The 12,752-nt window shown below is 38.9% G+C and overlaps 1 protein-coding gene across 4 annotated transcripts in view; it reads right to left on the bottom strand.

Annotated features, from left to right (window-relative positions):
* Nucleotides 1-12,752, bottom strand: part of ccser1 (coiled-coil serine-rich protein 1) — a 122,294-nt gene that overhangs the window by 28,115 nt on the left and 81,427 nt on the right. Inside the window, exon 11 of one of the 4 annotated variants that reach the window (XM_044373884.1) lies at nucleotides 9,190-9,222. The exons of the other annotated variants lie outside the window; for them this stretch is intronic. Coding sequence (XP_044229819.1) covers nucleotides 9,220-9,222 — 3 coding nt within the window. The 3' untranslated portion in view covers nucleotides 9,190-9,219. The remainder of the gene's footprint in view (nucleotides 1-9,189; nucleotides 9,223-12,752) is intronic. 4 annotated transcript variants of the gene reach the window in all.

Below are 12,752 nucleotides of genomic sequence, written 5' to 3'. Positions count from 1 at the left end.
CTGGAGGAAGTATTACTAAGGGCCTTCAGGTTACGTGCCCTGGAGAATTTTACAAGCAGTGTATGCTTACACGAATGTGACTCCAGCTTCCTTTCCGTTGGTGCCCATGGCAACTCGGAAAATTTTCTGTCTCTGTCCCAATTCTCCAGCTCCTTCTAAATATGTGTCCTAAATTCTCTTACTTCCTGACAAAGTGTATGTCCTAAATTACCTACGGGATGTCGGCAGCCTGGTGCTACTCTTTCTGTGGGAGACTTAGTAAATGTGCCTGGCAGGTGTAACCACTTTGCAGGCTCATGTCTTTTTGAGCTTTTTAAAAACTGTGAATAAAGAGTTAACACATGGAATCCACTGCAAAGAATTATGGGAATGACATTTAACCAGTTTTCAACTTTGGCCAATAGAACTTCTTTAAAATTGCCAAGATTGTTGTAATTCTACCTACATATAATCCTTATTTAGTGTGTTCTTTTTTATTTATACTGAGAGAAGAGAGATCAGATGACTTAGAAGCCCAGTTTATAAGATCATGGTCACTGAAAGTTATTTGTATGTGTGAAAGTGTGTCTGTGTGTCTCTGTGTGTGTGACCTCAGCTCCTGAAACAAACTTCCATGATGTCTGTGCTCTATCAAGAGTGTCATTTCTGAATAAGGCTTAAAAAGGCTGATTGATGCCTGGAAGCAATAAGATATAGACTGTCTCTTACTTGTTATTACCCAAAGAAAAGTGTGAGAAGATAATTATCTTCGCCAGGCATAAGCCCAGAGGGGATAACGTATTTAGTCATATGTGTATCTGTCTGAAGCTAATCTGGCACACTACTGGACCCATTAGTCTAATATTTTTGTGCACATTTATGACTGTATGCTCAAGGACCTCTAGTGGTTGAGGTGATTCACAATTTTTGAAAAACCTATTTCATAACACCATTGTCTGCTGACTCCTCTTTCCTCTGAACCAGCAGGTAGGGGCCACAAGTGATCAACAACTGCTTCAGTTTGGAATCTTGTTTCTGCTAGGGACAACCAATCACACTTTGTTGCCATGTTAGATCAATCAGTGCAAAATTTCAGTACCTTGAGAGTGGGTTGTTTTGTATATTTATATAATATATAAATATTTATATAAATATAAGATAAGATAAATAAAATTCCATACAGCTTAGATTTACGTCTTTTTAGCAGTCCTTGCCTTTTTACTATATGCATTATGACATTGAAGAAGGCATTTCCAGCAATTGGCTAAGCTAAAACAAGGTTTACCTAGTCTGTTACAGGTCACATTATGGCTTAAGAAAAGGAAAACATCATACGTGTTATCACATGTGTATGTGTATATAGTACATCAGTGAACCAGAGTGGTTTGTCGTGGCAGAAAAGTCCACAGAAAAGTTTCTTTCTTAATTCCATACCCGATATGTTATGATGATCTTATGTTAGGCGCGAATTGAGATGAATAAATCCCCGTATTTGTTGTCTTCGCTGCCATCTTGACTACACACCTGGAGGAGATCTGCACTCTTCTAGTTATTTTCTGAACTCAGTCTATTTCCTTCTACTTCTTCTTCTTCTTGCATCGAGACACTTACTACTCATTCACACAAATCCTTTCCAAATATATGTCTCTTTTACATAATCTTTCCCAACAAACTGCTGAGTAGAGCCTTTCTCTATTTAAATATGAGGCACTATCTCATGTCTTTAAGTGCAAGACCTTATCATAATGAGCTTTATTTAACATGCACAGTACATACATTGACTGTATAATGAAGAGTTTACCATCCGTTCCTCAGCTTAAAAAAGAATCAAAAATGAAATTATATCTCAAATGTGTGTTTTCTGTATCTATATTTAATAACAGAAAAAAGTCATCTTTCATGACATCAAAGTGATCATTTCTTCAGAGTTTTTTTTTGAAGTTGGTTATTAATTAAGGCGTAGAATGATGTTAATAACATATGCAATATAGCTCTTAAAAGGGCAGTTATCTGGCAGTCATGATTACTTTTTACAACGAATAACAGTGATGATCTGACCTTTTGCATAATTTTTCATCCATTATGGAACAATGAAAAACACATTAAAGCTGTTGAGGTCCATTTAGTAGAGAGTTTAATGAGCTTGTCTAAAGACTCACAGTAGCCAATGCAAACCAAGAAGGACTGAACTGCCTCATTGAAGTATAAATCCTGTGACTTAGAGTCAAATGAAAAAGACCAGAGACATGCAAAATTAAAGATCATCTTAAGTGGGGAAGCATCAATACTTTGTTGCACTAATACCTATCAATACCTATCAATCTCTACAGCACTTACAGTACTGACCCAGTGATGTACTTCCATTTAACTGTAACACTGGTGATTATTTTATGAATACTGAATGAGATGGACTAAGGCTGCAATAGGCAAGATTTCTGTGCAACCTGTCATATCTCCCTCAATCATTAAGTGTGTCGTCAAATTGATTTAAGGCTTAAGTGTAGATTTACCTCCTCTCAAAACACAAAAACCTGCTCTCAAATGAGCTCTCTTTTGAAAGAAAGTTGTTGTCAGCAGATTTTAAATCTTCTTTCTCTCTTGTTGCTTTAGTACATTCATACATCAAAGCTGTTGCATCAAAAGAAAAAGGACTCCCAGATTACAAATGGCAGTCAAGGTCAAAGCCAGCAGAATTTTCATGAGAAAACTAGGAGAAGATTCAAACAGATCAACGTGCCTGTTAGCAAGCTCACCAAGGCCCCGGCTGCTTGGGCAGCTGAGTGCATAGCCACCTAATTGAAAAAGCCTAAAGAGACAAAAACCTAAAACCTCCCCCTCAAACTGACAGAGAGAAAGAGTTCAAAAGGAGTGAGACAGAATTATTAAACGACCTTGTGTTGCATTTTCAGAAAATGATGCAAAGCAGCTTGACATCAATTCTTTAACCGGAGCAACTGTCTGTTTCAGGATCTGTGTAAGACTCTGCTTTTTCCCCCCTTCTTCAATTTGGACACAAAACTATTTTCTTTCAGACTTAAATGGAAGATGTTGTCTGCATATAGCATCATTTTATGTATGTGGGCGGGTATGTAATGTATGTGAATGTGTAAGAATATGGTACAGTCTATTCATAAATCATCTGAATGCATGTTACACTAAGACTGCGATATATTTTTATCAACTTTGTGCTATAATTATAACATCAGTACCTACTTGTGACATTTCAGCTGCTCTGGAGCACTCATGTCAGATTCACTTTTAATGCTCTATCCATGAAAGGCCTTTACATCTTGGAATATATGCCTGTACATATGCACTCAAATAAAGGTCAACTGGTGCACTCTGCTGTACCTGCCATTTATTAAATGATGAACATAATCCTGTGTAAAAAATTATACCTCTTACTTCTCTCCGTCTCTTGCACTCTATTTCACAATTCTTTCTATTCCCCCCATTTCTTCTCCCCTGTGTGTGTGTCACAGGCTTTCACTCACATGTCAAACTCTTTCATGTACTTTGCTTCTAAGACATTTAATTCCATATGAAGTGACTGTGTGGGCGAGTGAATTGGTTGAGTGTGTGGGTGAGTAAGTTAATCAGCGGTTGAGTCGACAGGCTCGCAGAGTTTGGGAGGATACAGATTGGCGAGAGGGTGCTTTCCAAAACTGCCACCATTAATATCAATACAGTATATAATGATATTTATCATACTGGCATAAACTGAAAACAGTGTGCTTCCTAAAAATTACACAAGCTGCATGTGTATTGTATACAATATGTAAAGTATACATATAAGTACTTGTAGTTCTGTAGCACTGCAACACAAAAAACTAAAAAGAAGAGAAGCTGGAACCAGAGAATGTTCAGCATTCATAAACAATCAATTATTAAAATTGTTAATTGGTTAAAAGATGGTTTATAAGTCCATGCTAATAGACTTAATTTAACATTTATAGTTTGAAGACTCACTTTGACCCATGTCATCTTAATTGGATATGACTAATGTGTAAGTAAGTAGGGACAGAGGACACAAAATGTAATTTATCAATTCAAAAAAGCATCACCTTATCAAAAACATCAAAAAAGAAAAATTAGTAGTAGTGGAGGTCTGTGAACATTAAACTTTAATCAATCTCTGTCTTCGCTGAGTTGAGTGCCAGTGCAATTAACACATGTATGATATTAGATACATTAGATTTCATCCCCACACACGTTAACACACACAGGATTTTTGACTGAGCGTGTTCATGTGTGTGTCAAAGCCTGAAGTTGAGCCAGGGCCAAAACAAAAAACACCAGGAGCTGTAACACACAACAGGTGCTTGAAGATTGACAGATCAAAGGTGTCTGAGAGCTAACTTGCCTGGGTCTCGCATCAACACCTCTATCCTCCCTCTCCCCATGACCCTGCTCATAAATGCTGTCTATCTATCTGAATCTCTCTACTACTCTCACACTTATCCATCCATCATTCCCCTTTGCCTTACCCTAATTAATACCCTTTGCCTACCTGCTTTGCTCTCGCTCTCATCCATCCATCCATCCATCACCCTTGCTGGCCTGCCCAGGTCATTACCCACTGCGCTGATGGTTTTGTTGCTCTAATTAGTCTAATTATAGTTGTCAGTTATAACATGGTCCTCTGTAGGGATCTTGTGATCCTACTGTGACTCTGTCTGACCTTGGCCATTGAGTGTGCATGTGTGTGTGTGTGTGTGTGGTCCATAGCTGACCTCAACACTGCACAACACCTATATCGCTCCTTTCTCTGCTTCAGTATTACTTTGTTTCTTTGTCTTTCATTTTATTTGATTCAAGTTCCACCTTGTTTTCTCTTCTAAGCATCCCCGTTCTTTTCTACTGCTCCTTTCTGTTGTTTTCTGCTCTCCTTGTTTCCTACCATATACAGTATGTCACCATGTTCTTAAATCACCCATTTGTGGTTGAAAAAAAGGACAATTAAAATGTACTATTTCACACCTATTCCACTTAGTTCCTTTTTCTATGTTGACGTTTCACATTTGATATGCTCTCTACCCTAACCTTCTTTATTTTTTTGTATCTTATTTTATGATTATTATATCTTATTTCACTGCACATCCTTATTATTGTAGATGCCACAATTATTTGCTTATTTCAGGAAATGTAACACACACATCCTCTGCCACAATGGAGGCCCACAGGCGTGAACAGCTTTACATGTACAAATTGGCTGTCGCCATCAAATTCAACGCATGTGGGCAATTTTTGCTCATTAAATTGTTCTCTTCTTGTTGTTCATGTGTCCCTTTTGGACACATGTAAACATATCAGTAAATATGTGTTGCTGGCTGAATATAGCCTGATTTCTTTTCCACCTCAATGACCTTGTGCACATGACCCAGAGCTTTGCACTGTTCTTTACGACTGTTAACTTAAAAGAGAGGCGATAATGATTTACCACTTTACACTAATATATTTAAACAAAGTTTTACAGAATTGTCTTATTTTTGCTGCCTGTTCGTTAAATCATGGCTCTAATTTCTGCACAGGCAATTATAAACTGAGGTTCCTAAGAAATTTGTGACACACCTGAAATCACTCTATTCTATTTTATTTTATTCTATTATATTCGCCATGAAAGTGGCTACTTGCTGGCACTATTTTCACTAATCCTCCCTGCTACATCCCATAATTATGATTAATGAAGTGCTTTACTTCTTCATACGGGCTCAGTGCAGCATAAGTTTGTAAGGGAATTTATCGCTGTGGTAGCTTTTTTTTATATGAAGAAACATGTGATGTTTACATGTAACTGTATGCGTGTGAGGGCAGTCCCCATTTCTACACTGTATCAATCTTTATGAGGACATTTCCTGTCTAAATGTCTGGCATCTCTTCCTCACTTTTTCTTCTGTTCCCTTTCATTTTTTCCTCACTCCGCCTTAACACCCCTGCCCCCACCCACCATCTCTCCAGGTCTGGCCCTCCCTCATTCTTGCTCCCTGCATGTCCTCCTCTTTAGACCCCCTCCATCCCTCTCACTCCCAGGCATCTTTCTGCTTTAATGAAACAGATGTCCCTTCATTAATAAAGACCTGCTCTACCACAGTAATGAAGGAATGAGCAGGCGTGCACAAGAGAGGGAGAGGAAGAGTTCAGAGAGACAATATTTAACATGTATGTGCCTGTTATGCTACCAAAGAGAACACACTGCGCTACAAGACACTCTATTTATTTTATTCTGCCCGTAAGCAAACACATCATCATGCAGACACACTCACGTTGCCTAGCTAGATACAAATCAGCTCTGTTCTTCGTTTGCTTTTGTATGAAATGTCTGGCTGTTACTTAATGTTGCCAAAACATTTCCAAGTGCATGTAGCATAAATCTTCTAAAATGAGCATATTTTGCCATATAATGCTATGAATAAATTATTAAAATTATAAAATAATTTCAACTGCCCAGCCAAACTAGAATGTCCACAACTGGAATAAATAACCAAATACAGAGAGAACCTGAGGCTGAGGCACAGCCTGAATTCCTCAAGCCCAGGAAAGTATACTGTAGCTAAAGGAAGTGCTTGGTTAGTTTCAAGGAGACTTTAAGTAGCTTCCTGTTGTGCTCTAAGGATAATCTTAAGTCTTTTCCCCTTGAGATCCCCACATACTGAGACACACCAGCTGTTCTCCCACTTTCACACTCACACACATTCCCAAATTTGGACACCATTAAACACACATACACATCTCCACACAAGGAAAATATACAGATGCTTAGTAACACATGCACATTCGGATGCATCAACATGACACACAGGTACACCTTTCAATATCCGCTCATGAAATTATCTGGTCAAAGTCCATTGCGCTGTCCTCTAATACTAGAGATGAATCAATCAATCCATCAGTTTTTCATTTCTAAAAACAGTCTGACTGAACAGATGTATCCTCATATGACCAGAACAAATCAATCAGCCAGTGAACTCGGTAGCAGCGGCGGGCGGACACGGAGAGTTAGGGGAATCTAAGGGCTTTGAGGGCCACAGCACTCTCAACTTAATATTGTGTGCCCTCAGTTTTTATCTCCCTCTGATCCTCTGTAATTCTAAAGGACAGGACTGAATGCTCCTGCTCTAATTTCAGAGTACATCTAACTGGCTTTCTTATTGCCTGAAAGCTGACCACCATCATCTAGGTGTCTGGTGATTCACATTGTTCTGCTGTCTTCTGCATTTGTCTCATACAGTCAGCTACAGATTATTTTTGTTTATCTGATCATCAACAGTGCAAAAACATGTCACATCATAAGCTGAGGGCAAATAAAAACTTTTCTATAGTAACTTTCATCATGTCAAACACACATGACACAAACTGAGTGGCATGTTCTTCTTCTCAGTGTTGATATATTCAGTATGGAGACACCAATCAGAGGCACATTCACGCAGCTCCAAACCGATTACGATAACAATCCTCCATGCTTTCTCCTCATTAGATCATTTGCCCAGCATTGTTCTGTGTCTTGACTGGCCAATTAAAAATTCACATCAGACTCACTCGGACAATTTCCTCCAATATAGGGTAATGTATAAAGAGGACGCTGTCATCTGCCTGAGCATGTTGTCAAACACAGTCTTGTTCAGCTGATGAAATTATCAAAATGGCTCCAAATATACCGGAAGACCAGCTTTAGTGAAATACTGAACTTAAGGTGCTACTTGGTGAGCTGTATTGAGAAACTGTTGCTTTATATAAGAGCCACACAATGACCTTTACATTGTACCTCTGTAAACAGTGTGACATTCATTACAAACACAGCATCATCAGCCCAAAATAACTAGATGGTAGATGATAGCTGAGTCACACCGAAAGGGAAAACAGTGATACCGTGGAACAATATGTCCACATCTCCAGGAACAAAACGTAATTCTTTTGATTAATAAATGTGTTCAGGTACGTCAGATGCGTTAATAAATTGTGCATGATGTGTGGAGTGCAGTTCAACGGCAGATTTAGATTTAGATATAGTGACAAATTTGACTTGAGATGAGATATGACACGCAACTCTGCCACAATGTAATCACAGCTATGCAAATCACCTGCCATTACTCAAAATGGCCAACGTGTGACTTCACTCAGTATGAATTACCTGTAGACAGGTAGTTATGGCATGCAAATCACTGCTGAGTCAAGCAGATTGATTTTTATAAATAAAAAGAAAATCATGTACGGAGGACAACAAATAATAAATACTGATTAGAAATAAAAAATAAATGATAAATGCTGATTATTAAGGGTATTTCAAGTACATTAATAATCAGATGACCAAAGTATAATTTTCACATGGTATTATTAGAGACAGGTGATGAAGCTGGTGTCTGAGTTAATAAATGTATCGGGAAATCTTTTAAGCTAAAAAAAAAAACAAAAAAAAAAACATTTTTCAATTGAAATGTATTAGTGTGGAACTTGTCAAAGAGAGAATTAGACCATTATATGATTTTTTTTTCTGTTTTTATGATTTCTTTTTTCTGTTACTTGTAGAAACTACCCACTCAAATCATTGCTCAAGTCAATGAATATTAAAAGTAGTGTCTCAACATTCTCAAGTGGCTGTCGTTCTATAATCCATCAATGTCATCTTTTTCTTTCTCCTCTTTTTCTGTAGTCTTCCACATGTTGGACTGTACAGCTGGAATTGGATTTCCATATTGGAGAGAGGAGAGGAGAGGAGAGGAGGAGAGACTTGGCAGGGATGAGAGAGCCACTTGAGAGCACTGAGACCTACATAGAATTAGATTGCTTTGGAATACACCCATGAGGTCACATTTGCCATAACGAAGGTAAATCAAATGTTCAGCTGTCTTGATTGGGGAGAGAAACAGGCTAAGCAATGAATGGTTAGATAAATGATAGATGGATAGATGGCAGATGGCACATACAAACCTGGGCCAGTTGTGAGCTGATCTCTGCCTAGAGGGCGAATAGACCATTACATAGTCAACAGCCTGTAAGGCTAGATCAATCAATTACAAAAAATAATGGAATACTAAAAAAGAGAGCTAGAGCATCATATGGGTTTTATAACTCATTTTTACGACGGTGGTCTTTGTAACAAAACTGATAAGATATCAAACATATAGCTGGAATGTAATAAAAACAAATAAGATTGGGAGACAGTCCAAATTTCAGACCCAGGTTTGCAGTGTGACCCAACCCAGACACCCATACCTGTTTAATTCTTCCGTCATACCATGCTGCTTACTGCTTCCAGACAAATGGAGGGAGACATGTATGGATGGAAAAACATAAGAGAAGACACAAGAGAGATGGCGCAGTGAGATGAGTGAGGTGCAACATGAACATGGAATACAGAAATGAATACAAGCACATGGATAAACATGAATGGGAGCATGGAGGCACGTAAAGGAAGTCTGAGTACACAAAACATCAGGGGTAAATGCGGACACAAACCTACGCACATATATAAACACAACAACCCCGTATGTGGACTCAAGGAACAGCACATTTCAGAGACTAAAAAGAACAGCAAAAAGAGGAATATGTTTGTGATGAACTCTTTGACTTGTGACTAGTGGATAATGAAAATGTTTGCATAACAAAAGACTAATACCAAAAATGAGTGCGAGCTGTCTTGGTGGAGATAATGATTTCGCTCCAGTGTATGGTGCTAGAAAGACATTTGAAAGTGCACAATAATGACTGAAAAAGACACAGTTCAAAAATAAAAATCAGCTGTGAACATTTTACCATTTAGAAAACATCACTGACACATAGGCTACAGACAGACAATAGTCACATACAAAGAAGCGAGACCCAATACCGCCGCATGAATTGCTGTGATTCTCAGAGGAGTGTTCAAGAGACTAAGCGTACTTGAACTCGTTTATGATGTACAGAGCCAATACTACGAAGAGATTACATGTGACAGTACATTAGAGATTGGTGTGACTGCCTTTATGTGTTTGTGTGTGCACCACATATAAAAAAGTAAATAAAGTCACAAAGAAAAGGGCCTGTGCTATACACACATAGCACGGGCTAAAACCACAGCCACTATACAGCACTACAATCTTATCCTCAAACACACAATACACAAAACACACATACAATCAGACACACACGCAGGCTTATAATAAATTCACACACCACGCATACATAGAAAAAAATGCATTAGTCGAATATTAGTGCAGGAGATAGGACAGTAAACTGGAGAACATCACTTGGTGAGGGCGCCAAGACAGTAGGAGGTCTGGAAAAGGGACAGAGGAGAATGGAGGCAGATGAGAGGAGGATCAAAGACCAGGACAACAGGATGAGGAGTGGAGATGCCAGTTCAATTTAGGATTTCTGTAAAATGGCCTCATACCCAATCTATAGGTGATGACAAATAGGCTACTAAGTATTTTTGACTCTCTTAAGGACAATGTTATGTTCAACAATAATGTTATTACAACATGTTATTAGCACAAAAATCACTGCGGCTAGAATAAAAATATAATACCAGAAGATGCGGCATATTATGATGTCCTACATAGGTGAAAACCGTACACATCAAATGGCATGCCTGCTTTCAACAAGCATTCAACTGCGTCTGCTTAAGTTGGTCCACAACAATAAGGTAAACCTTGTACCACCTCAGTGACAATGGCTGTCAATTTAGGCATACTTTGATGAAAATATGAGTGTTTGGAACATAAAGCAGAGTGGATCGTGCTGCAGGAGTGGTTTGAAAAGTTTCTATGGACACTTTGATACCTTTTGTTGCTGTGAAACTGGGTCACACTGGAATCCGTTTAACCTGTTGTGAATCCAACATACTGCAGCTGCCGTCCTCTACAAAGCAGTAAGCTACAATCTTTTTAGAGACACAACTTTAAAGGCATTCAGTGTTTCAAAGTCAAAAGAGGTTTCCTATAGATGAGATTAAATCCTCTGACATTTGAAAGGAAGTAAACCTCTCACTTATTTGTCATCCTCACTACATGTTTAAACAAATTGTCATGATTTTTTTCTGGGAGAGAAGTTAAAATGAATAGATATATAAATAGATATATAGATATAAATAGATTAAACAGAGCTTAAATAGATTACCATGCTTTGTAACTACAGTTCTGACAATACTGATGCTAAAAAAAACAAAACTATTTGCCCATCGCCATATACGGCAATCCATATATACTTCTATCTAAGAAGAAGTAGTGAATGGCTAATGTGCAGAATAGAATATTTAGAGGAACTCTCCCATTAGAAAGAATATCCACTGCAAGTGTGACCATTTTAGAGCTGCACTCGCTTCTTTGATAGGGTTAGAGCTGCAGAATATCTAATGAGGATCGGAGCGCTTATGAATTAATCATTCAAGGTGAAAGCAAGGAACGATGTGCAAAAGGCACCACAGTAAAGAGAAAATATGGCATACACTTAACTTGCAATATAGTGATGAACACAGTGTGACTGCATCATCAAACAGTGAGGGAACTTTAGAGGAGCGAAACATGACTTCTATGGCAAAAAAAAAAAGAAAAAGAGCAAGGAGTCAGGAAGTGAGGGAAGGAGAGGGAGGAATGTCTCTTGACGCCTGAGTTAAAATGTTAATCTGGTCTCGACCTTTGAGAATATATCTAAAGGGGCTGAGAGCCAGCAGGCATGCACACAGGCACACACACACACACACACACATACACACACACACACACACGTCTGCTGCAATCAAACTCTGGGCCCCTAATTATGTTAACCCGCTACTCAAATAAATTAATATGTGACCAGAGATATGGTGTTTGGTACTGAAAGCTGGGAAATAGGGAGGAGCAGGAGGGGGAGAGAAAATGATGGAGAGAAAAAAAAATGATAGAGGGAAAGGGAAGCAAGTGGCAGCAGAAAAAATAGGAACAGAGGGAAAGACTGAGAGTTTGATAAGGAGAGGAGAGGAGAAGGAGCCAAGAGGCAGAGAGGATCTCTCTTCACTCATTACTGATAAGAGCAGTTATAGGTCAGCAATGTGACACACACGTTGGATTACTTGTGTGCTGTGGTGAAGACCAAACGCACATACTTGGAGGCAAGAAACACACACGCAGTAAACTTAAATCACTGAACAGTATTGCTTTCATCTGCCTTTCACTGCTCCTCTTCATGTACAGTGTCTGACTTCCCTCTTTTCTCTACTGTCATGTTTTCCATTTTTTTCACCCCCTCCCCACCATCTTTACCCTCTTTCCTACCTTATCTTAGTGAATTTATAGTTGTCACTTAGTCTTTTTTCTCTCAACTTGATCCCCTTCCCTCTGCTCTCCTTACCTTCCATTTCCTGTCATATTTTGCTTTTGATCTCTCCATTTTGTTTTCCACCGTAACCCTGCCCAATAATTTTTACTCTTCTATAAGAGCTCCAGACATAAAACAAAAGCAGATTGTGCCTTTGAGGTTGTAGCCCTTGGACTCTGGTAATCCCTTCCACTGGACTTAAGATCTGTGGACACTTAAAAGCAGCTCAAGACCCACCGGTTTTCTCTTTAGTTTGTTTTATCATGCTTGTACATTTTATTTTTTCCCATAGCCCCCTTTGTATTTTTGGCTTGACCGGCCATGGACCAGCCCTATGGACCGTGGTTGTCCGTGAGTGAGTGAGCGAGCAAGTGAGTGAGCGATGAAATTACACCATTGGTCGAATCGACGTGAGATGATGGAAGTGGAGGACAGCAGCGTGACGCAGAGTGACTGTGTTTCCTGCTCCGAGCTCTGACGCTCTCAGCTCCAGTGTTGAATGC

This window comes from Thunnus albacares, chromosome 2 (genome assembly GCF_914725855.1).
Source record: "Thunnus albacares chromosome 2, fThuAlb1.1, whole genome shotgun sequence".
Lineage (NCBI taxonomy): Eukaryota > Metazoa > Chordata > Actinopteri > Scombriformes > Scombridae > Thunnus > Thunnus albacares.
The sequence above is the reverse complement of the archived record's forward strand: the minus strand, read 5'-3'. Positions and strand labels throughout refer to the sequence as shown.